Raw genomic sequence first — 27,794 nt, forward strand, 5'->3', positions numbered from 1 at the left:
TGACGTTTTTAGTCTTTTGCAGTCCTTGGTTAGATTGGACGCAGTAAGAACTGTTTTATCAGTTAAGAACAGGTGGATTTTCAATGGGTTGATCAGTCTGTAGTTCCTTTTTGCACAATAATTATTCAACTGACTTTTCAAACTGCGTGTATAAGCCATGGGTATCTCACTATGTGAAAACCTGTATTTACTAACTCATATGAATGATAAGAAAAGTACCATGTAAACATTTAAACTATTTTAACAGAAGCATTTGAAAATATTCTTTTTTGTGTTTGTCAAATGCTGCAATTTGATGTAGCTTTGTAAGTGCAGTTTGAGATCATTTTCACTCTCATCATCCGGATGGTAAATATTTGGAATAGATTGCTGCCTTTTTATACAACCCACCTGATTTTCATTTCTTTTTTAAATGGAAATTAAAATTTGGCTGGTTTTATAACCAGTGAGTGACGGCCAGTTTATTGTTTGTGTGTTGAAATTAAAAAATAGCTTCCTTGTGCGTCACTTGTATATGGGGTGGAATTGTATGGTCCTGTCATTGCAGAGGTGGGGCTGGAAAATGCAGCGAGCCATTAAAAAGCCCAATGACTTCGGCAGGACTGGAAAATCCCACTGGGGGGATCCATGATGTGATAGTCCAGGTGGAAATCATGACTAAAGCAGTGCATCTTAAGGAGTGATGATGAATTTGACAATCTCCTTATAGATAATTAAATGATAATCAACAACATATGATATTAGAAAGCATTATCTTAGGGAAAAATTCTTGGTAAACTCTTTCAGTCGGACAAGAATGCAATGTCATTTATGCCGTGGTCATAACTTGTGCTTTATTTGTGTTGATAACAAATATCTCCAACATCAATTGTATGCCAAATGCATCAATAAGAAGTCTCACAACATCAGGCTTGAGACAATTCACACCTCTTTAACCTGTGATTATCCCTCTCTCCACGCACACTGTTTGCACCTATAAAGGCTTAATTGTCTGTAAAGACTCGCATTCCAACCATCCTTCACATTCCAATCTATAATTATCTTGCAATTGTGTCTTTGCCTATATATGTCATATTTGTGGACCTACCTCCACTCACCTGATGAAGGAGCAGTGCTCCGACAGCTCGTGATTCCAAATAAACCTATTGGACTTTAACCTGGTGTTGTGAGACTCCTTACTCTGCCCATCCTAGTCCAACGCCGGCATCTCCACATCAAATGCATTAATGAAGAGAGTATTAATTTAATATACAGTGGTAGAGATAGGAAATTCCCTATTTCGATGCATTTATATTCTGGTTTTGCAAAACCTCTCCTTCATATGTTGGCTGGGATTTTCTGCACTCGTTCTTTTTGGGTGGGTTTAGTGACGGGACTGGAATATCTGGATATGGGGCGGCTCGGTGGCACAGTGATTAGCACTGCTGCCTCATAGCGTCAGGGACCCAGATTCAATTCCGGCCTCAGGTCACTGCCTGTATGGAGTTTGCACATTCTTCCCGTATTTGCGAGGGTTTCCTCCAGGTGCTCCGGTTTCCTCCCACACTCCAAAGATGTGCGGGTTGATGAGGATAAATCGCCCCTTAGTGTCCCGGGATACGTAGGTTAGAGGGACTAGTGGGGTAAATGTGTAGGGATGCAGGGATGGGGCCTGGCTGAGATTGTTGTTGGTGTGGGCTTGATGGGCCAAAATGCCTCCTTCTGCACTGTAGGATTTCTATGATCTCCTGAGAAGTCTTCCCGAATTTTACATTAGCGGGAAGTCTCACTGCAATTCTCCCCGCCTCTGCCAATGATGCAACAGGAATCCTGATGTTCAACATTGGGAACACCATTGTGGTAAATTAGAATGATCATCCCTCCTGTTAGATAATCCATTCATGTCGGTGTGAAGGCACGCGGGCATGAATTATGTCTGGTCTCCTATGGCAGACCCACTGGAGGAGCTCAAGTGAGTGCATCCCTCAGGGTCATGACTGAGCAGCACCCAGGCAGTGCCTGGGCAGTTCGAGGAAGAAGTAGCTTCAGAAATCTATTGCTGGGGTGCGGGGGAGGGCAGCGGGTAACTGATTCCATTGAAACTTCTGATCATTGGGGTAGCCTTTAAAAATGGCGCCTGATCTTTAAAGAACAGGTTTCTGGTGGGGTGGGCTCAAGCAAAGCCCGCCCTGCCAGCGTGACGTTGCACAATCTTTCTGAAAATACGATGGACAAAGCCACTGTTGGTGCTGATAGCTTTGGGTGGCACGGTGGCACAGCGGTTAGCACGGCTGCCTCCCAGTGCCAGGAACCTGGGTTCGATTCCCGGCTTAGGTCACTGTCTGTGTGGAGTTTGCAACACTGTCTGCGTGGGTTTCCTTCGGGTGCTCTGGTTTCCTCCTATAGTCTGAAAGATGTGCTGGTTAGGGTGCATTGACCCAAACAGGCGCCGAAGTGTGGCAACTAGGGGAATTTCTCAGTAACTTCGTTGCAGTGTTAATGTAAGCTAATAAATAAAACTTTAACTTTACTTTTCCCACCTGCTGTCACACTCAGCAAAAACGGTAATATTTGTCTTCCTCTCGGAGCCCTGAACACATATTAACTAAACCACCACTTGTGACACTCTGCAAAAAAAATGGGACCCAAGATAGGAACACATTTCATATTGCTGCCCTCTCACTAGGTTTGGCAACATGTTCACCACATTCGTATCAACTTTCACCTCAATTTATAGTTGACATGCAGGTTCTTAAGTAATAGGCATTAGCAAAATGACTCAGTTCAATACAAACTGTTCACTAATAAGTTGCTTTAAATGGTAGCTTCAGAAATCTATAAACTCAGGTCGGAACGTGGGAAATATCCAGCCACAATTTCTGACTGTTTTAGATGTACTCGGCCGGCGCCTAGAAACTCCTCCCAAGCTGACAGCTCTGTCAGAAGTTTTAAAAATTTGTTTGTAATTTAAAACAGAAACAGTAGCGCATTATGTTGAACAAAAATTCACTTACGTCTGTTCTCAGCTCTCAGGTGGCTGGATGGATCCACCTCATCCTACCAAAGTTGGCAATATGGAAACCCATCCTCTTCTTCGACAGATTGTACCTATGCTTACATGTACGGCACATACCTGATGTGGGCCATGACGAATTGTGACAGCATGTTTGCCTTCATCTGCGAATTTGGTATGAATACTTTATGATTCCAAATATGTTGGGAGACCTGATCGAAAATGAATAGGACCCTTTAGAGTAGAATTTTACAGGCCCTCTCTGGTGGGTTTGCAAATGTCCTTCCAGCAGCCCAAGCACCCACCCATGACTTGTCTGAAATGTTAATGCGTTGGAGGAGGGGTTGGGGTGACAGGCCTAGAACAGTCCACCTGCCTTTGCTCCATATGAGCCACTGCAGAGCTGCTTTTCACATGGTCACAATTTTGAGGCTGGTACAAGGATTTCAGGGATAGGGGAGTGTCTGGCAAGTTAGCCTGGTCAGGCCTCGGTCAGGGGAGATGGGGGGGGGGGGGGGGGGTTGGGGGTTGCCACCCTCCCTCCCTCCCTCTCCCCCTCCCTCACGATCCCCTTTTCCCAATCACGGACACCCTCCCCTGAAGTCTGGGTCAGCCGGATGCTCCCCATCCAGTGAGAGGCAGAAGTCCTCCTTCCAGCGTTAAGGCGTTAAGTGGTTGTGGGGCCGCTGAGCAGGGTAATCAGCTCTGAGCAAATAAATGAAGGGGCGCATTGATGCTGCTGGTGACACTGAGGTTGGTGGGGGGGGTGGTGGGGCACTTGGTGATTGCAGTTGAGGGTGGGGGAAGAATGGGAGTGGATCATCCTTCTTCTGAATCCCACACTCTCACGCAGCAACCCCTCTCTCCTCCCCTCCCTGGGCCTGTATGGACCCCATTCAAGACTTGGGCTCTGGTCTTTGACCCCCCCTCTCCAGGTCCTGTCTGAACTCCATCTCCACCTGTGACTCAGACTGTGTTCCTCTATTACCCCCTCCTTCCTGGGCTTGCCAAACTCAGTAAGAATTTTAGCAACACCAGGTTAAAGTCCAACAGGTTTATTTGGTAGCAAATACCATTAGCTTTCGGAGTGCTGCTCCTTCGTTAGATGGAGATATCCATCGGCAGATATCCACTCCATCTGACGAAGGAGCAGCGCTCCGAAAGCTAATGGCATTTGCTACCAAATAAACCTGTTGGACTTTAACCTGGTGTTGTTAAAACTCTTACTGTGTTTACTCCAGTCCAACGCCGGCATCTCCACATCATGACTTGCCAAACTCCGCAGAGACTCAGTCTCCACAGCTCTCTTCCCCCTCATTCCCCACACCCACCACCACCATTCCCCCCCCAGCCCCCCTCCCCTGCCACTCCCTATCACCAAGAGCAAAGTGCAGATGTCCCACCACCAAAAATACAAAGGCAGTGGCAAGAGGAGACACCCCAGCAGTCTCCCAGTCACTGCCCGAGAAATGCCGATAAAATGGTGTCCCAGAGAGCCAACATTGTGACATGGTACAAAATGTAAAATTACAGGATGATCCCTTAAAATACGGGACGGTTTGTTACCCTGCTGCTCTGACCCTTCCGCCTTTTCAGTTGTCATCTGAGAAAAGCAACTAAATATCATTCGTCAACAAAAATGTTATGCAGAAGAAGAGACTGTCTCAGGGGTCAAGAACAGACCAGGCTCAGCTGAACTGAAATGATGATGGTCTCCCTTATCCACTGGCTGCACGATTCCTACATGATCAGAATTTGAGCAGCGCCCACCCATTTTGTGGAAAGAATTTACACAGTACCTTCCATGAGAGGTGCCGGAGTGTGGCGACTAGGGGACTTTCACAGTAACTTCATTGTAGTGTTAATGTAAGCTTGCTTGTGACACGAATAGTAAAATAAATAAAATGACCTCAGCACATCCCTAAAAAACAATTCACAGCCAAATAGCTACTTTTATAACATCATTACAAGTGTAATGTAGGAAGGCAGCCAATTTGCACAGCAAGATTCCACTGGGAGCAATGTGAGGAGGACTCAATATTCAGATGTGCATATAGAATACTTGATGAATTTTCAGTCTACAGGATGTCTGGGGTGGAAAATAGTTTGAGGTTAAGGTTAATGGACATAATTGGGAAGGGAAAAGCAGTCTTCCCCATGCAACTTGCTTTGGTTATTTATGATAGGACTATGCTTGATACTGACAGTGAGGTTTGCAGTGAGAAAGTGCTCCACACCTCAGTTCTAATTATCTTGTTTTGATGAGCACAGAATTCAACAAAATATAAAATATGAAAATCAACTGGGTACAAAGTTTATTCTTTTAATTCGTGGGACATGGGCGTCATTGACTGGCCAGAATTCATTGCCCATCCTTCGTAGCCCAAGGGCAATTGAGAGTCAACCACATTGTTATGGCTCTGGAGTCACATGTAGGCCAGACCAAGCAAGGACGGCAGATTTCCTTCCCTAAAGGACATTAGTGAACCAGATGGGCTTTTCCAAAAATCGACAATGGTTTCATGGTCATCAGTGGATTCATTATTCCAGATTTTTTTTAAAATTGAGTTCAAATTCCACCCAGAACATGAGCTGAGTTTCTCTATTAATAGTCTAGTGATAATACCACTAGGCCGCCCCCTAAGAATGATCATCTTATTCTAATTATTTCAGTTAATCTTTTATTGAAATAACCATCAGCGCCACATTTGAGTGGGAAAAAGAACAAAGGGAAAGAGTACAAAGAGAAAATTACAGCACAGGAACAGGCCCTTCAGCCCTCCAATCCTGCACCGACCATGCTGCCCGACTGAACTAAAACCCTCTACCCTTCCGGGGACCATATCCCTCTATTCCCATCCTATTCATGTAGAAACAAAGAACAAACAGAAAATAAAAAGTAGGTAAATATTTGAAACAAAGGAAGATACAAGGTTAGAAGGAGAGGGTGAAGGACAGGGGTATTGCTGTGGCAAACAGCTGGCATATACACAGTCATCCAGATGGCATCTTCTGTATTGTAAACCTTTGCTGACCTGACGCCATTCCAGGTACTCATCTAACATCTAGGCTATGCAAACTTAACATAAACCACTTCTGATAACAACACATTGTCATGCATTTATCTTTGGAAATGCCATGCTTGAAGTAAAGCAAGCTAACTTTATGCCCATTGGATCCTCACGCTGTTAGCAACTAGTAAATATCACAAATTGTCGTCTGTGTCAATAAAGCACTTTGTGTGAATTTTAAAAACCCTTTTGCGAATTTAGTGTGTAATATGAAGTCATGCTTGGTATAGACTCCCAGGTACCATCTATCTATTCAATGTTCCACATCATCATCCCATTGGAATGGCAACTCAATCCAAACACTGGAAAATTTTCATGTACAGTTTCTACAGGAGATGGCAAGATATATTCCTTTGACAATCAAGAACAGTGAGTAACTTTCTATACTTAAAAATGCTTTTGTTTATTTATAATAGTATTTCAATCTTGTATGGAGCATTGCGGAAATAAATATAACCTTGTTTGTAAGAATGATGTAGCTCGCTTATGTTATAGACTGACTGCAAGGAGACAATCTTGTTTGTTCATTTTTTCTTCATTTTATTTCCCATGTGGCAGTTCCAGTGCTGTTGAATGTAGAGAAACTATTGATGCAAGAAGAAAAAGAGAAACTGAAAAGTGGGAGAGAAGAAAGGAAGGGTGAGAGTTGAAAGTGAGGTTCGGATGGACAACAGTGAGGGAGGAGAGTTGAAAGGACAGAGAGAGAGAGATAACAATGAGGTGTGAAAAAAGAGGAAAGTAAGAAACATGAAAATTTGGCAGTAAGACAGAAATAGAAGCTGATAAATAAGAGAATGAGAAATACAGAAATGAAAGAGGAGAATGAGTGAAAGATATTTCGTATTTGGATAAGATCACCTTTACAAGATGAATAGGAACAAACAAATATAATATTGCACTGACCTCCACATACATGCAACCCTTAGTTAAAGGAAATTGGATTGTTCTTTGTTCTTTAGAGGGATACAAAAGAATGGTTTAGTGGGCACATGAGTGGTGCAGGCTTGGAGGGCCGAAGGGCCTGTTCCTGTGCTGTATTGTTCTTTGTTCTTTGATATATTAAATTAATATATTCTTACTAAGATATTTGCACAACTGCCCTTATAAATATTTAGCCTTTGGATGAACTGAAAGACTAAGTAAATATAGTGATTTGTTCTTGGTATCATTTGTCTCTGCATGTTCCTATGTTCCTTTTGTTCTTGTTTGTACTTTTAATTAGATCATTCACAGTGGCACACCTGTACAACACTTTGGGCGTTTATACCACCTCCACTGAATGTAAGACCAGCAAAGGCTACTGGGCATTTCACAAGAGTAAAGTTACATTTGAGCCAGTTAATGAACCCAAAGATTTGCAGTGTCACAGCCCTAGTCTACTGGACACCATACTCAACTGCGTAGTTCGATATGGAGACACATTGTGGATTCAGACAGAAAATAACAAAGGTACAACTTGCTCCCGGTACCAAACTGCAAACCAAAATGATTAGATATGTTTGATCTGTTGACACTTTCTGTGTTTTATTTTTTTCATTTTAATTTTAATTAGCAGAAAAAATACTTTGGTGACCAGAATTTTTTAAAGGATGTTTTTATTTTACACCCAGCTCTAACTCACAACCATCTCTGGATTCCTCCACTATTGCTAAATTATCAGACTGTTTATCCGACATCCAGTTATGGATAAGCAGACATTTCCTGAAGAGTGAAGCCATTATTTTTGGTCCCAGCTCCTAACTCAGATCTCTAGCTACCGAATCCATTCTCTCCCGAGCAATTACCTTGATGTCGCATTTGACCACAAGATGGGCACCTAACCACATATTTGCACCATCACTAAGACTTGACTTCATCCCATCTCTGGTAATCAAACCCTCTTCCATGCCTTTGTTATCTCTGACTCCCCTGGCTGGTCTTCCACTTCTACCCTTTCTAAATCTGAGGTCACCAAAACTTCACTGCCAGTCTGTTAACTCATGGGAAATCCCTATTGCCCCTGTGCTCGCTGACTTTTTTTATTCATTCAAGGGATGTGGGCTTTACATTCAGCATTCATTGCCCATCCTTAATTGCTCTTGAGAAGGTGGTGGTGTGCTGTCTTCTTGAACTGCAACCATCCATGTGGTGTAGGTACACCCACAGTGCTGTTATGAAGGGAGTTCCCGGATTTTGACTCAGTGACGGTGAAGGAACAACGATACAGTTCCAGGTCAGGATGGTGAGTAACTTGGAGGGAAAATTGTAGGTGGAGAATTTGTATATACAGTCTGCAAAATCAGCTTTATCGCTACTGACTGATTTCCCCTACGTCGTGCCAGCATTTATATGAATGTTATCTAAACTTTATAGAGTACATACAAAATAATGTAAAATGATGCGCCCAGATATATAATCAGTCCTATGTTAGTTTCAAACGAAATATGTACAAAAACTGCAGGTGCGTATATAGACAAGAACTACTCATCCATTGAAAATCCATTGGTCTAGTACCAAACATTCAATCAACTTCCCAGAACCTTTTCTAATGGAGCATAACCTGATGGGAAGGCTATGCTGTAGAGGTACTGTCATTGAACTAGTAATTCAGAGACCAAAGATAATGCTCTGGGGATCGGGGTTTCGAATCCCACAATGGCACGTTACGAAATTTGAATTCAATAAAAATCTGGAATTCAAAGACTAATGATGAGCACTGTTGATCGCTGTAAAAATCCATCTGATACGTGAATGTCCTTTCAGGAAGGAAATCTGCCATCCTTACCTGGTCTGGCCTACATGTAACCCTAGAATGTGGTTGAATTTTAAATATCCTCTGAAATAGCCTGGTAAGCCACTCAGTTCAAGGGCAATTAGGGATGGACAATAAATGCTGACCCAGCCGGCGACACTCAAAACCATGAAAGAGTAATAAACACACATCACAATTCCACAAGTTAAATTAACATCTGATCTAGGCCATTTCTGATAATGTATAGCCATGAAGGCACATTATATTAAAGCATAAATAATGCTGATATCAAACAAATAAATAAAATTGAAAATGTTGGAAGATATTTTGATCTGTCCTGTCCCTTTTCATATAAAAGTTCTTTACTCTCTTTGGATTAAATATTAAATGTCATTCAAAACTGGAACACTTGAGACATAAATTAAGTTTATTTATTAGTCACATGTAGGCTTACATTCACACTGCAATGAAGTTACTGTGAAAATCCCCTAGTTGCCACACTCTGGTGCCTGTTCGGGTACACTGAGGGAGAATTTAGCATGGCCAATTCACCTACCGTGCACATCTTTGGACTGTGGGAGGAAATCAGAGCACCCGGAGGAAACTCACACAGACACGGGGAGAATGTGCAGACTCCGCACAGACAGTAACCCAAGCCAGGAATCGAACTCGGGTCCCTGGCGCTGTGAGGCAGCAGTGCTAACCACTGTGCCGCCCCTAATAACACAATAGATGATGTAAGAGATTTTACTGAATAAAGTTAAGTTACTGAATGAATCACAATGCTTGTTTTGGGTGCAGAAGGCTGAAGGCCGAATGTGAATTATTTTTGATTTTAAATTGTATAGATTGAGCTATATTACACACTTAATTGCTGCAAATGATAAATGTTAAAGTGCATTAAAGAAATTTCAGTAGTGTAACTTGTTTATATATGTGTTATATAATACTTACAGTTAAATTAAAATCTGTTTTACTCCCTAGGTTTTAATCTGACCTACACTGCATCAATTGGAAATGTCACTCTTAGCGAATCCATTCAACTACCAGGAGTTATTCCTATAGGCCAATCTACACAGTCCCATATTGGACCAGGTCAACATAATGTGACTGTCTATGCAACAAATGGCACCGTTGAGACATCTCAGAATTTGACCATTCATCTCCTTCTTGAGATCAGCGGTTTGGAGGCTGTGATAGAGTCAACTGCTCTGCAACTGGGCAGTAATGTCAGCATAATCGTCTCCGTATCTCAGGGCTCACCAATAAGTTTGCAATTTGATTTTATCGGTGCTTACAACATTTTGTTGTATACAGCGGAGAGCTCCAATGGAAAGCTCCCAGTTTATAAGTTTCCAATGCGCAAGGAAGGTATAAGTTTCATTGTTGTTGGATTTTGTTTTCCCGGAGGTAGATTAATTGTAACATTATATTGATTGAAGCACCTGATAGAATATCACAGAACTCCAGTTTTTTGCACTTGAGTTATTTATCCATCCAATTATTCTGGTTTTTGAATCGGTTTATGTCCAATAAATGGAATACTTCATTTGTTACACGCCCTTTTAGAACAAGATATACAAGTGGAATAGGCCATTTGACCCCTCAGGCCTGCTCCATCCATTCAATAAGATCATGATGGATCTGAATATTGCCTAACTCCACTTTCCTGCCTGTCGCCCATAATCCTTGACCCCTTGTGGATCAAACATCAATCTAACTCTGCCTTGAATATATTTAATGGACCAACCTCCTCTCTGAGTTAGAGAATTCCAAAGATTAACAACCCTCTCAGGGAAGAAATTCCTCCGCTTTGCCACCTTAAATGGGAGAACCCTCATTTTGAAACTGTGCCCCCAGTTCTAGATTCCCCCATGATTGGCAACATGCTGTCAGCATCTACTCCATCACAAATCTCATTTGCCGCAATAAGATCACCATCCATTCTAAATGCCAATGAATACAGGGTGCGCTGCTTAACTTTCCTTCATAAGGCAACCCCTTCATCTCAGGAATCAACCTCGTGACCCTTCTCTGAACTGCTTCCAATGCAAGCATATCCCTCTTTAAGGAGACCAAGACTGTATGCAGTACTCTGGGTGAAGTCTCACCAATGCCCTGTACAGTTGTAGCAAGGTTTCTCCACCTTTATATTCCATTTAGCTTGCAAGAAAGACTGGTATATCCCATTTGTCTACCTGCACACTAACTTTGTGATTTATATACAAGGCCATCCAGATCCTTCTGTACATCAGCATTCTGCAGTCTCTTTCTATTTAAACAAGATTCTGCTTTTTCATTCTTTCCACCAAAATGGACAACCTCATGTTTTCCCAAATTACACTTCATTTGCTGTTCTTCCCCCCACTCACCTACCCAATCTAGATTATTGGGCGGCACGGTAGCGCAGTGGTTAGCACTGCTGCTTCACAGCTCCAGGGTCCCGTGTTCGATTCCCGGCTCGGGTCACTGTCTGTGTGGAGTTTGCACATTCTCCTCGTGTCTGCGTGGGTTTCCTCCCGGTGCTCCGGTTTCCTCCCACAGTCCAAAGATGTGCGGGTTAGGTTGATTGGCCAGGTTAAAAATTGCCCCTTAGAATCCTAAGATGTGTAGGTTAGAGGGATTAGCGGGTAAATATGTGGGGGTAGGTCCTGGGTGGGATTCTGGTCGGTGCAGACTCAATGGGCCGAATGGCCTCCTTCTGCACTGTAGGGTTTCTATGATTTCTAGATCCCTCTGCAGACTCTTTGGGGGGCATTTTCCGCTTCTGTTTTCAAGGGGGGGGAGGGGGCAGGATTGGCGGTGGGAGCAAAAAATCCCATGGGAATCCCAAAACACCATTTACGCTGGTGGGCTTTCCCATTCCGATTGCCCCCACCCCCTGCCAATAGCATAATGGGAATCCTGATATTGATTGTTGGGATACCCATTTGAAAGGATTTAAATATGATTATCAGGTCTCTATGTCTGGCAGTTCTCACTGTCAGATTGTCCATTCCCTGGTGCGAAGTGAATCATGACAGGTTCCCCATGATGTGCATCTGGTGGGCAGGACCCCACCGGAGGCACACAGGTGAGTACATCCTCCATGGGAGGGGAGAGAGTCCTGCCTGATCAGTACCCTGGCACTGACTCCTGGTACTGTCTGGCACTGTCAGGTGGAAGTGTTGGGTGGGGGAAGGGGATGTCGTTCCATGGGCTGATGGGGTGTTCCATTGGGTGGGTGTTCTGTGGAGGTCACGCTGTTTTTCCCACCCGCTGTGCAACTTTGCCTAGAAATCAGAAAATTCTGCCCTTTGTATCCCCCTCAAAACCCGATTCCCCAGTCAGTCCCTTCATCCAAGTCATTAATATAGATTGTAAAACGTTGAGGCGTCGGCATTGTACTAGATACAGTTTGCCAACTTGAAAGTGACCCATTTATTCCAACTCTGGTTTCTGTTAGCTAATCCTCCCCCCACGCTAATGTATCACCCCCAACATCATGAGCATTTATTGTGTGGTGTAACCTTTTATATAGCACCTTTTCAAATGCTTTTTGGATATCCAAATACACTGGTTCCTCTTTATTCCCCCTGCTTATTGTTTCCACAAAGAACTCTCATACATTTGTCAAACATGATATCCGTTTCACAAAACCATGTTGACTTTGCCTATTTGTATGATGATTTTCTAAATGTTCTGCTAATACTTCCTTAATAATGAGTCTGGCATTTTTCCTCTGACAGATGTCAGGCTGACTGGCCTATAGCTTCCTACTTTCTGGAATAGTGGTGTTATATTTGTGGTTTTTCAACTCGTTGGCACCTTTCCAGTAGTTAGGGAATTTTGGAAGATCACAACCAATACATCCACTATTTCTGCAGCTGCTTCTTTTCAGACCCGAGGATGCAGACTATCCGATCCAGGGGATTTGTCAGCATTTAGTCCTTTTTTTTAGTACTTTTTAATCTAGTGATTTATCTAGAGGTTTTAAATATCTCCTTCACTTTTGCCCCTTGATTTGCGATCATTATTGGGATGCCTTTTCTATCTTTTACCATGAAAACATTAAAAAAATTGTTCAAAGTGTCGTCATTTGTTTTTTTAAAAATAAGTTACATAAACCTTCTATGATGCCTATTTCCATCGCTGTAACTTTGCCTGACTCCAATTGTCTCAACTGGTCTGTCATTGGAAGCCTTATTCATGACTTAGTTGTCTCCTGATTTGATTATTCCAATGCATTCCTGGTTGGTCTCCAACCTTCTGCTCCCATGTTCCACTGCTCATGCCTCAAATTGCACCAAGCTCCATTCACCTATCACTGTGGTGCTTGCTGAATTGCATTTTCTCCCTATTTAGCAATGCCTTGATTTTAGAATTCCTACCCTTGTTTCAAATCCCTACATAGCATTGACCTTCCCTATCTCTGTAACCTCCTGCAGCCCTACAATCCTACGAGATACCTGTGCCCTTCCCAATTTTGGCCTTTCGAGCATCCCCAATTTTAATCGCACAGCCGTGCCTACACAGCCCCTAAACTCCGCGATTCTCTCCCTAAACCTCTCTGCCTCAAGCTCACTTTCCTCCTTTAAGACATGCCTTAAAACTGACCTCTTTGGATGTCTGCTCTGATATTTCATTTTGGAACTTGGTGTCAAATTTTGTTTGATGAAGCAAAATTCTTAAAATGCCCTGGCACATTTTGCTACACTAAAGATACTCTATAAAGGCAGGTTTAACCTTTGGGTTACATTTGAATCACATTGAAAGTGGATATTTGATTTGATTTGATTTGATTTATTATTGTCACATGTATTGGGACACATGAAAAGTATTGTTTCTTGTGCACTTTACAGACAAAGCATACCGTTCATAGAGAAGGAAACTAGGGAGTGCAAAATGTAATGTTACAGTCATAGCTAGGGTGTAGAGAAAGATCAACTTAATGCGAGGTAGGTCCATTCTGAATTGTGGGCGGCACGGTAGCACAGTGGTTAGCACTGCTGCTTCACAGCTCCAGGGTTCCGGGTTCGATTCCTGGCTCGGGTCACTGTCTGTGTGGAGTTTGCACATTCTCCTCGTGTCTGCGTGGGTTTCCTCCGGGTGCTCCGGTTTCCTCCCACAGTCCAAAGATGTGTGGGTTAGGTTGATTGGCCAGGTTAAAAAAAATTGCCCCTTAGAGTCCTGGGATGTGTAGGTTAGAGGGATTAGCAGGTAAAATATGTGGGGGTAGGGCCTGGGTGGGATTGTGGTCGGTGCAGACTCGATGGGCCGAATGGCCTCCTTCTGCACTGTAGGGTTTCTATGATTTCTTCTATGATTCAAAAGTCTGATGGCAGCAGGGAAGAAGCTGTTCTTGAGTCGGTTGGTACATGACCTCAGACTTTTGTATCTTTTTCCCAACGGAAGAAGGTGGAAGAGAGAATGTCCGGGATGCGTGGGGTCCTTAGTTATACTGGCTGTTTTGCCGAGGCAGCGGGAAGTGTAGACAGAGTCAATGGATGGGAGGCTGGTTTGCGTGATGTTACCTATTTTGCAAGTACTCGTTCATCAATGGTCCATCAATGGAATCTGTGCCTGTGCTCTGGCACTGGTCACTTCATCAAATGGGATAGGTGTAAGAACACAATGAGAAGGCCCTTTCTCCCAATGCTTCCAGTCAAACTCAATCTTGAATACTACTTGTTATCAGAGGCATGTTTCAGAATCAGTAAGCTGGGGAGGAAACGGAAAGGAATAATAAAATAAGGGTTTAATTTTGAAGATGTTATTGAAAATCCTGATTTTCAGCTTGCCGTTTTTCTGTTTTTTTCCATTGCTGATGATAGGCACATTCCTAGTGACAGTCACTGCTTCAAATACCTTATCCACGGTACAGCTTGTTGTTGGACATGTCATTGTTACAAATGGTTTAGCGCAAGGTAAGCAGTTAGATGAGGAATGTGGTTAATTGACTGAAGATTTTACAGGCAAAATGCAAAATCTTTCTCCAGGTCTAAACACTTGACAGGCAGAAAAGCAATCAGGGCTGCCTGTCCTCTGTACAAATACTCATGGCTTGCGGAAGGTCAACAGGCAGTCTTCAAGAAAAAATCATTGAGAGAGTCTTCTGTTTCCTCTGTGGAGAGAGTGAGCAGAACCTTCTGTTCTGGACTCTAACTCCGGTGACTGGTGGAAAAGTCAGTTTGATTCCCATTGGATGGTGGGACGGCTGAACACGTCTGATCTTCCGCTGGTCAGCTCATTAATTGTACAGCCGTGAGGAGCTTGGTGAATCTCATGGCAGGGTGGACAGCAAGTTGCCCGCTCCGCCATTACCTCATTGAGATCCTGGCGCCATATTTATAGAGCCCCCAAGCAGCCATTACTTTCCCAGAGCCTTTCCAACCACAGCTCATCCTGGAAAAGCTGACTGATGTGAGCAACTGCATCCTGGGACATGCAAGGGTGCCTCAGCCATTGCGTTTCACTCATCTCTCGACAAGGCACCCAAGTTTGGGCCAATGTTCTCTGTTGCAGCGGTCCATGTTCACTTGGTCTTCTAGAGGCTTGGAGGGAATCCCATCCTTGCAATTTTACACTCCCGCCACCCCCTCGGAAGCCGCTTAAAGGCGAGTTTAAAATTCTGGCTGTAAGAATGCGCCACATGTCTGTCCACTTGTGTATATCAGGAAGTAAGACATGTTAACATCTTGGGGAATGGGCCCTTGATTTAAATATTTAAGACATTAGCTTGTCTTTTCTCCTCAGTGACAGTGTGCATTCCAGCATTTGCCACTTCATTTATAAAGTCACCGTCCTCAAGAAAGTACTTTGATTAATATATATTTGTACTCTCGCACTAGAATTATGTTGGACATTCAGGTATTAGTAATGAGAATTCTAATATTTTTCAACATTCAGAATATTTTCAGGTGTTATGTTATTGTACCTGTGTAAATCTTGTAAAGTTGGATCTTAAGCATCACACCCGGCCGGTGTTGGTAAAGTTTGAAAACAAAAACAGAGGTCAAAGGCTTTCTGAAAAAATAATGAATTTCACTTAATAAGCAGATCGCAACAAAGATGGTGCTGCTTATTGTCTGCTTAGTCAGATCGGGAAGAATGGGATTTCCCTTTCAGCTTTACCCTTGGAATATTGTGCAGTGGCATTAAAACATTAACCCTTTTTAAATGGTTAATTCATTAAAAGGAATTGTTCCTTTCACAGATTCACAAAATGTAAGGACTAGTGCCAAAAGAAAAAGAGCTTTACCTGACGTAAGTAATTAAAGCTGATCATATTTTCAGCTGAAAACAATTATATTCATTTGGGTAGCGAAGGTGATTGTGCCAGATGTAATTCTGTGGTTAGTTGGTTCCTAATTGATGGTAGATATTCTATGGCTGGTTCAATGGGGGGTGATCCCACAGTGTCAGAGAACTGTGCAGAGCATGGATCATTATTGTAGGGTGAATTATCAGTTTATGGCATCTCCCAGGCCATCCACAATGGGGAGTTTCATAACCGCCTGTGCATTTTCCTTTGCCTGCTCAAATTGTTGCCATTGCAGCCTTGGTGTCAGACCAAGGTAGGTTTCATTTGGAGTTGCAAAGGATTGGAGCTGGATTGCATATGAGCATTGCCTGGAGCTTTGCTGACCCCATTGCATTGATTAGATCTCCCTTTCTCCAGGTTGATAGCCAGTCTGAGCCAATGTCCAGTATTCTCTCTGTGGCAGGGATGAGCACCGTGTGGTTTTCAGGTTGACAGCACATGTGCGCCAACTTGCCATAGCACATAACACTCAACACATAAGGTAGTTCTTAGGATCTGGCTATTGTGAGACAAGGGTCAGCTCACTCCTATCTTTAAATTCCCTTTTGTTTTAATCAGTGATCCACAGCCCCATTCTTGTGTATTTTTTAATCAGCTTGCATCTGGGCTTTTGTGAGTTGTCCTTAATTCTTTTTCGTTGCTTTGAGCTTGTTTTATTGGCACCATAGTGCTGGTCAAAGGATATTTGATAAAGGAGAAATTGACAAGGAATGTCTCGTAGACCCAGATCTGAGCCCTTTGCTGGCACTCAGCTCAAACATTTGGAGAGGAATGTAACATATTTCACTTTAGTAGGCATAGGCTTCTCTTTCTGAAGGAGGCCCTGTCTGTAAACCCCTACCCCAGAGAGGAGCAGCGGAGGGAAGGAACATGAGAGATGGAAAGACCATCAGTTTTAAAAATTCATACCGTTTTTTGTTCAAGCAGTGTCCGGAAATTTTATTGGCTTATGTAGATAGGGTGGCACTGTTGTCTCACGATACCAGAGACCCAGGTTCAATTCTGACTTCAAGTGACTGTCTGTGTGGAGTTTGCACATTTTCCCCATGTCTGCGTGGGTTTCCTCCGGGTGCTCCAGTTTCCGCCCACAGTCCAAAGATGTGGAGGTTAGGTTGATTGGCCATGCTAAATTGCTCCTTACTGTCAGGGGAACTAGCAGGATAAACACATAGGGTTATGGGGATAGGGCCTGGGTGGGATTGCTGTTGGTGCAGGCTCGATGGGCCGAATGGCTTCCTTCTGCACTGTATGGATTCCATTCCATGAAACAGATTCTATTCTATAAAGGTGTAATTCATAAACCTGAAGGAACTGTATATGGGATGTGGGGATGCCCTGATGGCTATTAATGACCCAATTGCCCCCTTAGCTCTACAAATCTGATAAGTTCATGAATTGTTTAAAGACTTCATAATGTGGCTAAAACCTAAAATGTATTGCTTTGACCTCAAAATTACTGAAATCCATGATTTTAACACTCATTTTTTCTAAGATCACAGCAAATGAAAGCTGCAGTCGCAAGTCTATTAAAGTTAACTATTTTGTTTTTACAGGATGTAAACATTTGTACAGCGAGATGTCCAAGGCCAGGAACGGACCCAACAGAAAGCTTACTGGGAGAACTTCCAAATTTGGAGGAGCTTTTGTACACCAAATCAAAGGATAGTCTTGAGAAAGTAAAGAATGTAGAATTTTTTGTTTGTGTGTTTGGGAACAAATTTCCACATTGACAGGGAAAACAACGATTGACAAAAGAATTGGGAGACGTATTAAATTATCCTCGACAAGTGAAAATAACAACCAGAATTAAATCACAAAACTTCCAAAACACATCAACCACAAGATGCTTATCAAACGAATGGATCTTGGAAATAATATCAAGATGTTCTCACTTAAACATTGGGAATTGCATAGAGAGATTTCAGTACGATCTAAAAAACGCTAAAAATCCTAAATGTTTCAAAATATATGCTAGCATTTAAAGATATTCAAAAATATTTTAAATATACTTGATGTTTATTTTGAAACGAAGATTTGGTTCTTTGTACATGAAGATAGTCTATTTTTACATGGAAAACTTCTATCAGACCACATTGCAAAGTCAAGCACAAACCATCCTGAAGTTTTGAATTAAATGCAATTGTTTTTAGCACAATGACTATCGATCAAAGTAAAAGGCGCCCGATAAATTCAGAAGCATGAGAATCTTTGATTTGATTTGATTTATTATTGTCACATGTATTAACATACAGCGAAAAGTGTTGTTTATTGCACGCTATGCAGACAAAGCATATCGTTCATAGAGAAAGAAACGAGAGAGTGCAGAATGTAGAGTTACAGTCATAGCTAAGGTGTAGAGAAAGATCAACTTAATGCAAGGTAAGTCCATTCAAAAGTCTGACAGCAGCAGGGAAGAAGCTGTTCTTGAGTTGGTTGGTACGTGACCTCAGACTTTTGTATTTTTTTCCTGATGGAAGAAGGTGGAAGAGAGAATGTCTGGAGTGCGTGGGGTCCTTAATTGTGCTGGCTGCTTTGTCGAGGCAACAGGAAGTGTAGACAAAGTCAATGGATGGGAGGCTGGTTTGTGTGATGATTGGGCTACATTCACGACCTTTTGAATCTGAATCTATCTGCACAAATATTTTACACGTGGGAGGGTTTTGATATCTAACCTCAGTCTTTACTTCAGCAACAGTACAACACCCATTCACATTCGCTCTCTTATCTACATTCGTCATTCTGTGGCAGGAATCACATTTTTTATATTCTTAAACGTTTTTTCTTCCCTTTCTATTACAAGGTGATTGAGGATAACTTACAGGATTTTTCTATAATAGCAATGAATACATCTTCACTGAGTGGAGTGCAGAAAGCAAACACTTACCTTGGTCTTATTACGTCACACGCTGATGTCCTGACTGTTACATCACAGGTAAGATTTGTCATGTAAATTTTAAATGCATAAATGAAGAACAGTAATTAATTCTGATCACAAATGACACATTTCTTGCAACATACTCATTCGGGTGCTTTGGAATGTTGTTATGTTCCGGCCAGTTAAGGAGAAGTTATAATTACTCGCAAGTATCAGGCTGCTTATTTGTGACAGATTTTCTTTCTGTGTCTTTAAGATTACGTAGGTTAAATATGATGCCTGGTGTGTGATCATTTATATTTACATATGTTCATTTTTGCCATGATCTTGCTGATGGTAAGTTAGAAGATGTATTATTAAATGCCATGTAACCTACAAAATATCATCAGGACCATTTATTTACAACGATTGAATATACCAAACCATTTCAATTTAAAGATTATTCCAAGCGTCGGTATGATATTTTCAGACTCAAATTCCATGATTAGGCAGCATATTTCATATTTGGGATATACTGGGTCCCAGACTTGTGCTCAAGTTTCTTGGATAACTTTCTGAGGATTGAATCTCCACCTGTCCTTTGCAAAACATTGTCACAATTGAGGTAGGGTTCATAGAAGACCAACAGTGCAGAAGGAGGCCATTTGCCCCATCAAGTCTGCACCGACAACAATCCCACCCAGGCCCTATCCCCACAACCCCACATACGTACCCCGCTAATCCCTCTAACCTATGCATCCCAGGACACTCAGGAGCAATGTAGCCAATGCACCTAACCCGCACATCTTCGGACTGTGGGAGGATACTGGAGCACCCAGAGGAAACCCACACAGACACAGGGAGAATGTGCAAACTCCACACAGACAGTGACCCAGGTCCCTGGAGCTGCGAGGCAGCGATGCTAACCATGGTGCCACCGTGCGTTCTGCGGAGAGATTCTGAATGGCAAAGTTCATGTGCCCCAGACCTTCTTTAGGACTTCAATTATATTTGACCATCAATTATAGAACCATAGAACCATAGAATCCCCACTGTGCAAATGGAGGCCATTCGACCCATTGGGCAGAATTTTACGACCTCATCACACCAGTTTTGTGACAGGAAAACGTTGTAAAATCGGGCGTGATGCGACTTGTAGGATTGCCGCCCATTTCCGCCCCCATTCCCGTTTTACCAAGAAAATAAACTGCGATCAGGACTCTGCCCAAACGGGCAAAAAGTCCATTTGCATTTTTTTGCATTCATCATGATGCAATTAATGAGCTTCACTCCCAATCGTCCCAGCTCACCTGCCTTAACAGCCTCATTCTGCAGCTGAAATCAGTGAGGAAAACACCTCATGTATAAAAGCCGATTTCAGGCGCTGGAGCAGAGAGAGTGAGCGAGGTGCTAAGTCTCTGCTTTCAAACTGTTCCGTGCTGCTCAGGGAGGGTTGTTTTGTTGTGGCCATGTTGCGTTTCTGGTCAGGGGGGCCTGCGAGTGTGTGGTGGGGGTGGGGGGGCTGTTATTGCTCACAGATTCCAACTTTGGACTCTCAGCACAGACCCGGCTTAAAGCGCTGACCTCAGGTCCTAGCGCTGATTCTGGGTCCTAGTGCTGGCAGCAACAAACACTTGCTGGCGGAGGATGGGCCTCAGGACTTGTCAGGCAGCACTGTCTGTGGCCACTACTGCATGGGTTCTGGGTGTGTGTTTGTGAGTGGGGTGGGGGAATAGGGGGGCCTGTGTTGCCATTCTGGGGGGTTGTGGGGGGGGGAATGTGGGGAGTACGAGCTCTGGAGGACTGTGGGGGGGAGGGGGGGGCTGTGTTGCTGTGGGACTGTGGGGGTAGGGAAGATAGGGAGCATGTGTTGATCGATGTTGCTGTTCTTTTGGTTGCTGCTGGAGCTGAGTAGGAGGAGCAGGAGGATGAATTGTACGCAGAGGAGGCCCAAGCCTTACCACTCGCAGGAGTAGATGGCTGCTGGAGGCAGGACGTGGCCACCATTCGCCCCAAGGAGAAGTAGGGAGTGGAGACCCCAGCAGTGCCACACACGAGTGTCCTTTGAGCAACTGTCAGACACCGTCTGCCACCAACAGCTCTGGCTCCAAAAGGAGACAGTGCGACCTGTGCCATTTGTTGCAGGACCCGACACCTCGGGGCACAGGGGGGCACCCACTGCCAGTGGCTGTGAAAGTGACGGCTGCCTTAAACATTTATGCCACCAGGTCCTTCCAGATTGCTTGTTTAAATGTACTTGCAGATCTAGAGGTCCTCTGACATCTGAAGGAAGGCCCCGATCTGGCAGTGACCCTGAGGACCCCAACACGTGGACCCGGCCATCGGCTCATCCGCAACCCCAGAGATGTGATCCATTTACCGGCCTCTGACCCGACCATGCCGGAGCGTGGTCTGGGCATCCACCGACCTCCGAACCCAAACTGAAACCCGACAGTGACTGGAACGCCCGACCGCGCAGACCCATCTACCGACGCAGGAACCGCAAACAAAGCAACAAATCCTCCATCCACACCGACCAGAGAGAAGAACCTCATCAGACGCAACTCAACCCTTAACACCGCAAACTACTCTCACCATCTCCTAGGCCCGAAAAGAAGCAGTCACTCCAGGAAGCATGGAAAACATGCAGGCCTGCAGGTTAGAGTGAAACAACCCGGTCCCAAGACCCCCCTCCCCAGCTTACTCCTGGAAAATGTCCAATCTCTAGAAAACAAGCTAAACAAACTTAAAGCCAGACTCATTTTTCAAAGAGAACTGAGGGTCTGCTGTGTACTCTGTTTCACAGAGATGTGGCTCACTCCTCCTTCACCGGACAGTGCCCTATAACCAGAGGGCTTCTCAATCCACCGAATGCACCGCACAGCGGCCTCAGACAAGGCTAAGGGAGGTGGGGTCTGCCTCATAATCAACACCGCATGGTGCCTAGATGTAGCAACATTGGTAAGTATCTGCTCCCCAGACCTAGAATACCTGACACTGAAATGCTGCCCCTACTACTTTCCATGAGAGTTCACCTTTGTTATACTGACAGCAGTTTACATACCACCCCATGTGAATGTGAAGACCGCACTGGACGAAATATACTCCACCACAAATAGCCTTGAGATGAAAAATCCCGAGGCCTTGTTCATCGTGGCCGGAGACTTCTAACAGGCCAAGCTCAAGAGCATACTTCCAAAATACTACCAACATGTCTCCTGCTCCACCAGAGGCCAAAACATCCCAGACCACTGCTTTACAAATATTAAACATGCCTACCGCTCTATCACCCGCCCACACTTTGGCAAATCAGGCCACAAGGCTGTGCTCCTGCTCCTGGCTTACAAGCAAAAACTGAAGCGGGAGAATCCATCAAGGAAAGTCGTGCAATGTTGCTCTGAGGAATCGGTTGATCTCCCACAGGACTGCTTAGAGTCATAGACTGGTCAGTATTTAAAAACTCTGCGACCAGCCTGAACGAGTACGCCACTACAGCAACTGACTTCATTAATAAGTGTGTAGAAGACTTTGTGCCAAAGAAGCAAATTTGCGTGTTCCCCAATCGGAAACCATGGATGAACGGGGATATCCACTGCTTGCTGAAGTCCAGGTCTGAGGCGTTCAAGGCAGGTGATCCTGACCTATAAAAGAAAGCCAGATATGATCTAAGGAGATCCATCAAAGATGCCAAAAGACAGTACTGGACCAAGCTAGAATCCCAGGCTAACCACATGGACTCCTGCCGACTATGGCAAGGTCTGCAAGACATAACAGGCTATAAGATGAAGGCATGGAAAATTGCCGGCTCCAAGGCACCCCTCCCCGATGAGCTCAATGCATTCTATGCTTGTTTTGAGCAAGAGGTCAGTGAGAACATGCCCTCCACTCTGGAAGCCTTGGACGAACCTGTATCCGAGGTCACCATTGCAAACGTCAGAGCAGCTTTCTCGAAGGTCAACCCATGGAAAGCGACTACATGTGGCAATAATAAATCAAATCAAATAATAAATCAAATCAAGTCAAATCAGACCGCCAGTGGAGACTTCTGTGGCATTTCCCGTCACGGATTCCCTTTATGCCCGGGCTGGTCTGTATATTAAATTTGGCCTGGACCAGGCCCAGCAGGAAGCCCGGGCTACAGGATTCACGACCATCGTGGGGATGCCAAATGTGCAGGGGGCCAAAGACAGCACACACGTTGCCCTCAAGGCCCCGGTGAAGAATCCAGGAAGATTCATGAACAGAAAGGGATTCCATTTAATGACTGTGCGACCATCAGCTGAACATTATGCACGTCTGCGCCAGACACCCCGGCAGCGTGTATGACAGTTTCATATTGAGGAGCTCCGATTTCCCGGAGATTTTTGAGAGGAGCCATAAGGAACACCCATAGAAGTATAGGTTCATGGAGCCATTTCTTCCTGCACTGCCTACCTGTCTGTCCATCCTTGGAGTTTTTATGGAGCTTTCCCTTGTTAGAGCAGATCACGGTAGCACAGTGGTTAGCACTGCTGCTTCACCGCTCCAGGGACCTGGGTTCGATTCCCGGCTTGGGTCACTGTCTGTGTGGAGTTTGCACATTCTCCTCGTGTCTGCGTGGGTTTCCTCCGGGTGCTCCGGTTTCCTCCCACAGTCCAAAGATGTGCGGGTTAGGTTGATTGGCCATGCTAAAATTGCCCCTTAGTGTCCTGGGATGCGTAGATTAGAGGGATTAGCGGGTAAAATATGTCGGGATATGGGGGTGGGGCCTGGGTGGGATTGTGGTCGGTGCAGACTCGATGGGCCGAATGGCCTCTTTCTGTACTGTAGGGTTTCTATGATTTCTATGAGATAGTGGGTCGTGTCACTCAACAATTGGAGCCTGGGATGTGATGAGGGGGCCATGTGCAAAAGGGTCCTGGGGGGGTGTAAGAGGGTCAGTAATGCTGGGGGGCCCCGATGGCTGTGGTGAGGGGGAGGGGGAGGCAGTATCTGGCCCAGGGGCGTTCTGTCAGCAGAACTGGGGGTTTTTCCCAGTTTTTCTGCGCATGTGCGGTTTGTGACTTCAATCTGAGCTGCTGGCTGTCTGGCAAATTAGGCCCCGCCCACTGCCTCCAGTGGCTAGAAATGGTCTAGCCCATATTTTTAAAGACTGAGTGCATAAAATTGGGTGTGAAAACTCGCCCGAAAACGGATTAGGAACTCTCCCATTTTCATGCGAGCTGGGCACTTAGACAACATCTCGTAAAATTCCCCCCATTGAGTCTGCACTGACTCTGCATCTTACCCAGGCCTTCCCCTCCGCCCTATCCTTGTAAACCCACGTATTCTAAATGGCTAACCCACCTAACCTACACATCTTCAGACTGTGGGAGGAAACTGAAGCACCCAGAGGAAACCCCACGCAGTCACAGGGAGAACGTGCAAACTCCACACCCAAGGCCAGAATTGAACCTGGGTCCCTGGCGCTGTGAGGCGACAGTGCTAGCTACTGTGCCACTCCTTATGGGGACCATCTGGGATCACCCATTGAGGCTTTGGCCCTAAAGCATTAATTTCAAAATGTTGTTTCAGCAGAGATAACTAAATTTAGTTTCAGAAAGGATACCCACAGCGTCTTTGGCACCAGTTCTTTTCTTTCAAAGACTTTCCAACTGAAGTGATGGGCATTAAGAGAGACGTGAAGAAACTGAACGTGTGGATATTTATGTGTCAGCAGCAAAGTTTCAGAGTGAAAGCCTCTTGGCTTCAATGCTAAATTCCTAGGTTCATTTTTTAGTTTGTTTGTTGAGAGCTCCAGGATGGATGGCAATGGTTTGCTGTGCATTCTCTTGAACGATAGATATTAAACGGGTTCCAACACCACGGCGGGCTTCGGCAGATGGAATGCGTTGCAGGCTATTTGCATTTTAAAGTTTCCAATACTCTTTCTTCTTCTCAGGACGTAGCCAGTAATATACTTCTGAACCTGACTCGCAAGTTGGAGTCTTTACCTATTCAAAGGTCCAATGACATAATATGGAAGATCTCGGCAGCGCAAACTGGTCTTTATGCGGTTAGCAATCTGCTAACTGCTTCAATGTCGGCCAAAAGCTTCGATGTGGAGAAAGAAAAGGTAAAGATCTTTGAATGTTTACTGTTGCATGGCTTGGGATTAAAACAAAGCAAGTTTGTTGAGAAATCAGTGTAATCTTCCTTCCACTGGTATTATTTCTATTTGTGGTGGAACGCATAGCATGAGTCAGACTTCATTATCAATGGAGACTTGGAACAAAATTTTATTCATCAATTCCATTGGGGCTAATGAACAGGATCTTATACGTGGATTTACGTGACTGTGTCAAGCAGATGGCTAACCAGTCCTTTCATGTGCCACCTGCTTCTCGAGATGCCTTACACAGATCAGAGTGTGCAGTGCAGAATCAAGCCGCGCTATCGCTAAGCCTTTTCTTCAGATATTCCTCTGATCCTTTTTAGCAGACGCTGCTGTTGTTTTGTTTGAGCATTGAGATAATGAAATGTTGGAAGAAATATTTCAGCGGGAGGCGATGACTGAGTGGAAGCACATTAATTATATCAAAATTAAACAATTGATATCAAATCAGAGGTCATCGAATTCAAGTGATTGGCAAGCAAAGCAGTGGTGACACCAGGATACGCATTTTTTCAGCGCAGCAAGTGGTTAATGTCTGAAATGTCAGAGAATGTAATGGAGGCAGATTCAACAGCCACTTTCAAAAGGGAAGGTGATGGTTATCTGAAGAGGAAAGGTTTGCATGGCTTCTGGACAAAGATGGGGGGAGTGGTGACAAGATGAATTGTTCTTGCAGAGAGCTGGCAGAGACACGACTGGCTGAATGGCCATCTGTGCTGTAACTGTTCTATGATTCTGCAATATGTTCTTACTTCTCCCGTTGGCTTATGAGTCCAAATTGGAGCAGTGTATTTTGAGATGGAATAGCGGGTTTTAATGTTTACGTTTACAACCCCCCCCCCCCCCTCACCTATCGTTACCTTCAATTTTGTATTTAGATGGAAAATATTTCAGAAGTTCTCCTCACATCAGTGGATAAAATATCTTCGTCTCTGGAGAGTCAAATACATGAAGAAGACCCTGCATATTTTTTCCAGGCACCCTCCTTCAACATGGTTTTAAACAGGTAAAGAACTCCTCCCAGTAAGCAGAGCTGGAAGAAGTAACTTTATATAACTGCATGATTCAGAAGCTGCTTAATGAAGTATATGTGAGCATTAAAAGACATAGGAACAGGAGAAGGCCGTTTGGCCCATTGAGCTTGCTCTGCCAATCAATGAGATCATCTACCTCAAAGCTACTTTCTCCTACTATCTCCGCATCCCTTGAGGTCACAAGTCAATTTCTGTCTTGAGCATGCTCAATGACTGAGTTTGGACAGCCCTCTGAGGAACAGAATTTCCAAAGAGTCACCATCCTCTGAGTGAAGAAATTCCAGTTTATCTCAGACTCAAATAGCCAGCCCCTTATTCTGAGATTATGTCCCTTGGTTTTAGACTCACCAGCCAGGGGAAACATCTTATCTACAGCCAGCTTGTCACTCGCTGCAAGAATTTTGTAAGTTTTGAGGAGATTGCCTCTCGTTCTTTGAAACTCTCGGGAAGCAGACACAGTCTCCCCAATCTCTCCTCAGAAGACCAACCGCAGGGTGGCACGGTGGCGCAGTGCTTAGCACTGCTGTCTCACAGCACCAGGGACCCAGGTTCAATTCCCAGGTTGGGCCACTGTCTGTGTGAAGTTTGCACGTTCTCCCTGTGTCTGCATGGGTTTCCTCCGGGTGCTCCGGTTTCGTCCCACAGTCTGAAAGATGTGCAAGTTAGGTGAATTGGCCATGCTAAATTGCCCCTCAGTGTACCCGAACAGGCACCGGAGTGTGGCGGCTACGGGATTTTCACAGTAACTTCATTGCAGTGTGAATGTAAGCCTACTTGTGACTAATAAATAAAAGTTTAAAATCCTGCCACTCCAGGAATTAATCTGATGAATGGCACTCCCTCTATAGCAAGTACATCCTTCCCTTAGCCAAGAGGACCAAAACTGAGACAATATACCAGGTGAGGTCTCACCAATGATCTATACAACTGCAGCAAGACATCCTTCCCTCTATACTCAGATCTCCTTCAGAACAGGCCAACATACAATTTACCTTCATGATTGCTTGCTGCATCTGCATTAATGACTCATGAACAAGGACACCCAAATCTCTATGGGCATGCATACTTCTGAACCCCAGTTAAGAAATATTCTGTCTTTCTGTGTTTTTTGTCAAAGTGAACAACTTCATAATTATTAACATTATATTCCATCTGCCATGTTCCATGCCAATTCGCTGAGCCTGCCCAAGACCTCTTCAAGCCTCCTTGCATCCTCCTCACAACTTGTGTTCTCACTCAGTTTGGTGTAAGCTGCTAATTTGAAAATATTATGTTTGGTCCCCACATCCAAATCATTGATATATATTGCGAGTAGCTGTGGCCCGAGCACTGATCGTTGCGGTACCCAACTAGTGACAGTCTGCCATCTTGGGAATGATCGGTTTATTGCTACTCTATGGGTGGAATTTTCCCTTTTTGAACAGAGTGCTGGCTGAGGTGAGAGAATCAGTGTGCAGCTCGATGGGTGCACAGCCGGCTTTCCCTCACCACATTTTGCAACATTCTGTGCAACACAAATCTGCAGGCATGGCCCACGCCGCCATCAGGCTAACGGGGCCGGAGAAAGCTGGCATTGCCAGGAACCCCGAGATCAGGGCACGCTTCTATCTCTGATAATAAAACAGAGAACTCCCCGCTGCCCCTCCATGTGCATGGAGACCCCCCAACCCAGACAC

At 44.3% G+C, this 27,794-nt stretch overlaps 1 protein-coding gene across 1 annotated transcript in view; it reads left to right on the plus strand.

Annotated features, from left to right (window-relative positions):
- Positions 1–1,904: 1,904 nt before the first annotated feature.
- LOC144493078 (polycystin-1-like protein 2) overlaps positions 1,905–27,794 on the plus strand; it is a 91,223-nt gene continuing 65,333 nt past the window's right edge. The window contains exons 1-10 of the mRNA XM_078211951.1: positions 1,905–1,951; positions 7,286–7,512; positions 9,779–10,165; positions 14,608–14,700; positions 15,990–16,039; positions 17,651–17,773; positions 18,898–19,029; positions 23,068–23,271; positions 24,872–25,045; positions 26,062–26,090. Coding sequence (XP_078068077.1) covers positions 1,905–1,951; positions 7,286–7,512; positions 9,779–10,165; positions 14,608–14,700; positions 15,990–16,039; positions 17,651–17,773; positions 18,898–19,029; positions 23,068–23,271; positions 24,872–25,045; positions 26,062–26,090 — 1,466 coding nt within the window. The remainder of the gene's footprint in view (positions 1,952–7,285; positions 7,513–9,778; positions 10,166–14,607; positions 14,701–15,989; positions 16,040–17,650; positions 17,774–18,897; positions 19,030–23,067; positions 23,272–24,871; positions 25,046–26,061; positions 26,091–27,794) is intronic.

The sequence above is a fragment of the Mustelus asterias genome, chromosome 4 (genome assembly GCF_964213995.1).
Source record: "Mustelus asterias chromosome 4, sMusAst1.hap1.1, whole genome shotgun sequence".
Taxonomy (NCBI): Eukaryota; Metazoa; Chordata; class Chondrichthyes; order Carcharhiniformes; family Triakidae; genus Mustelus; species Mustelus asterias.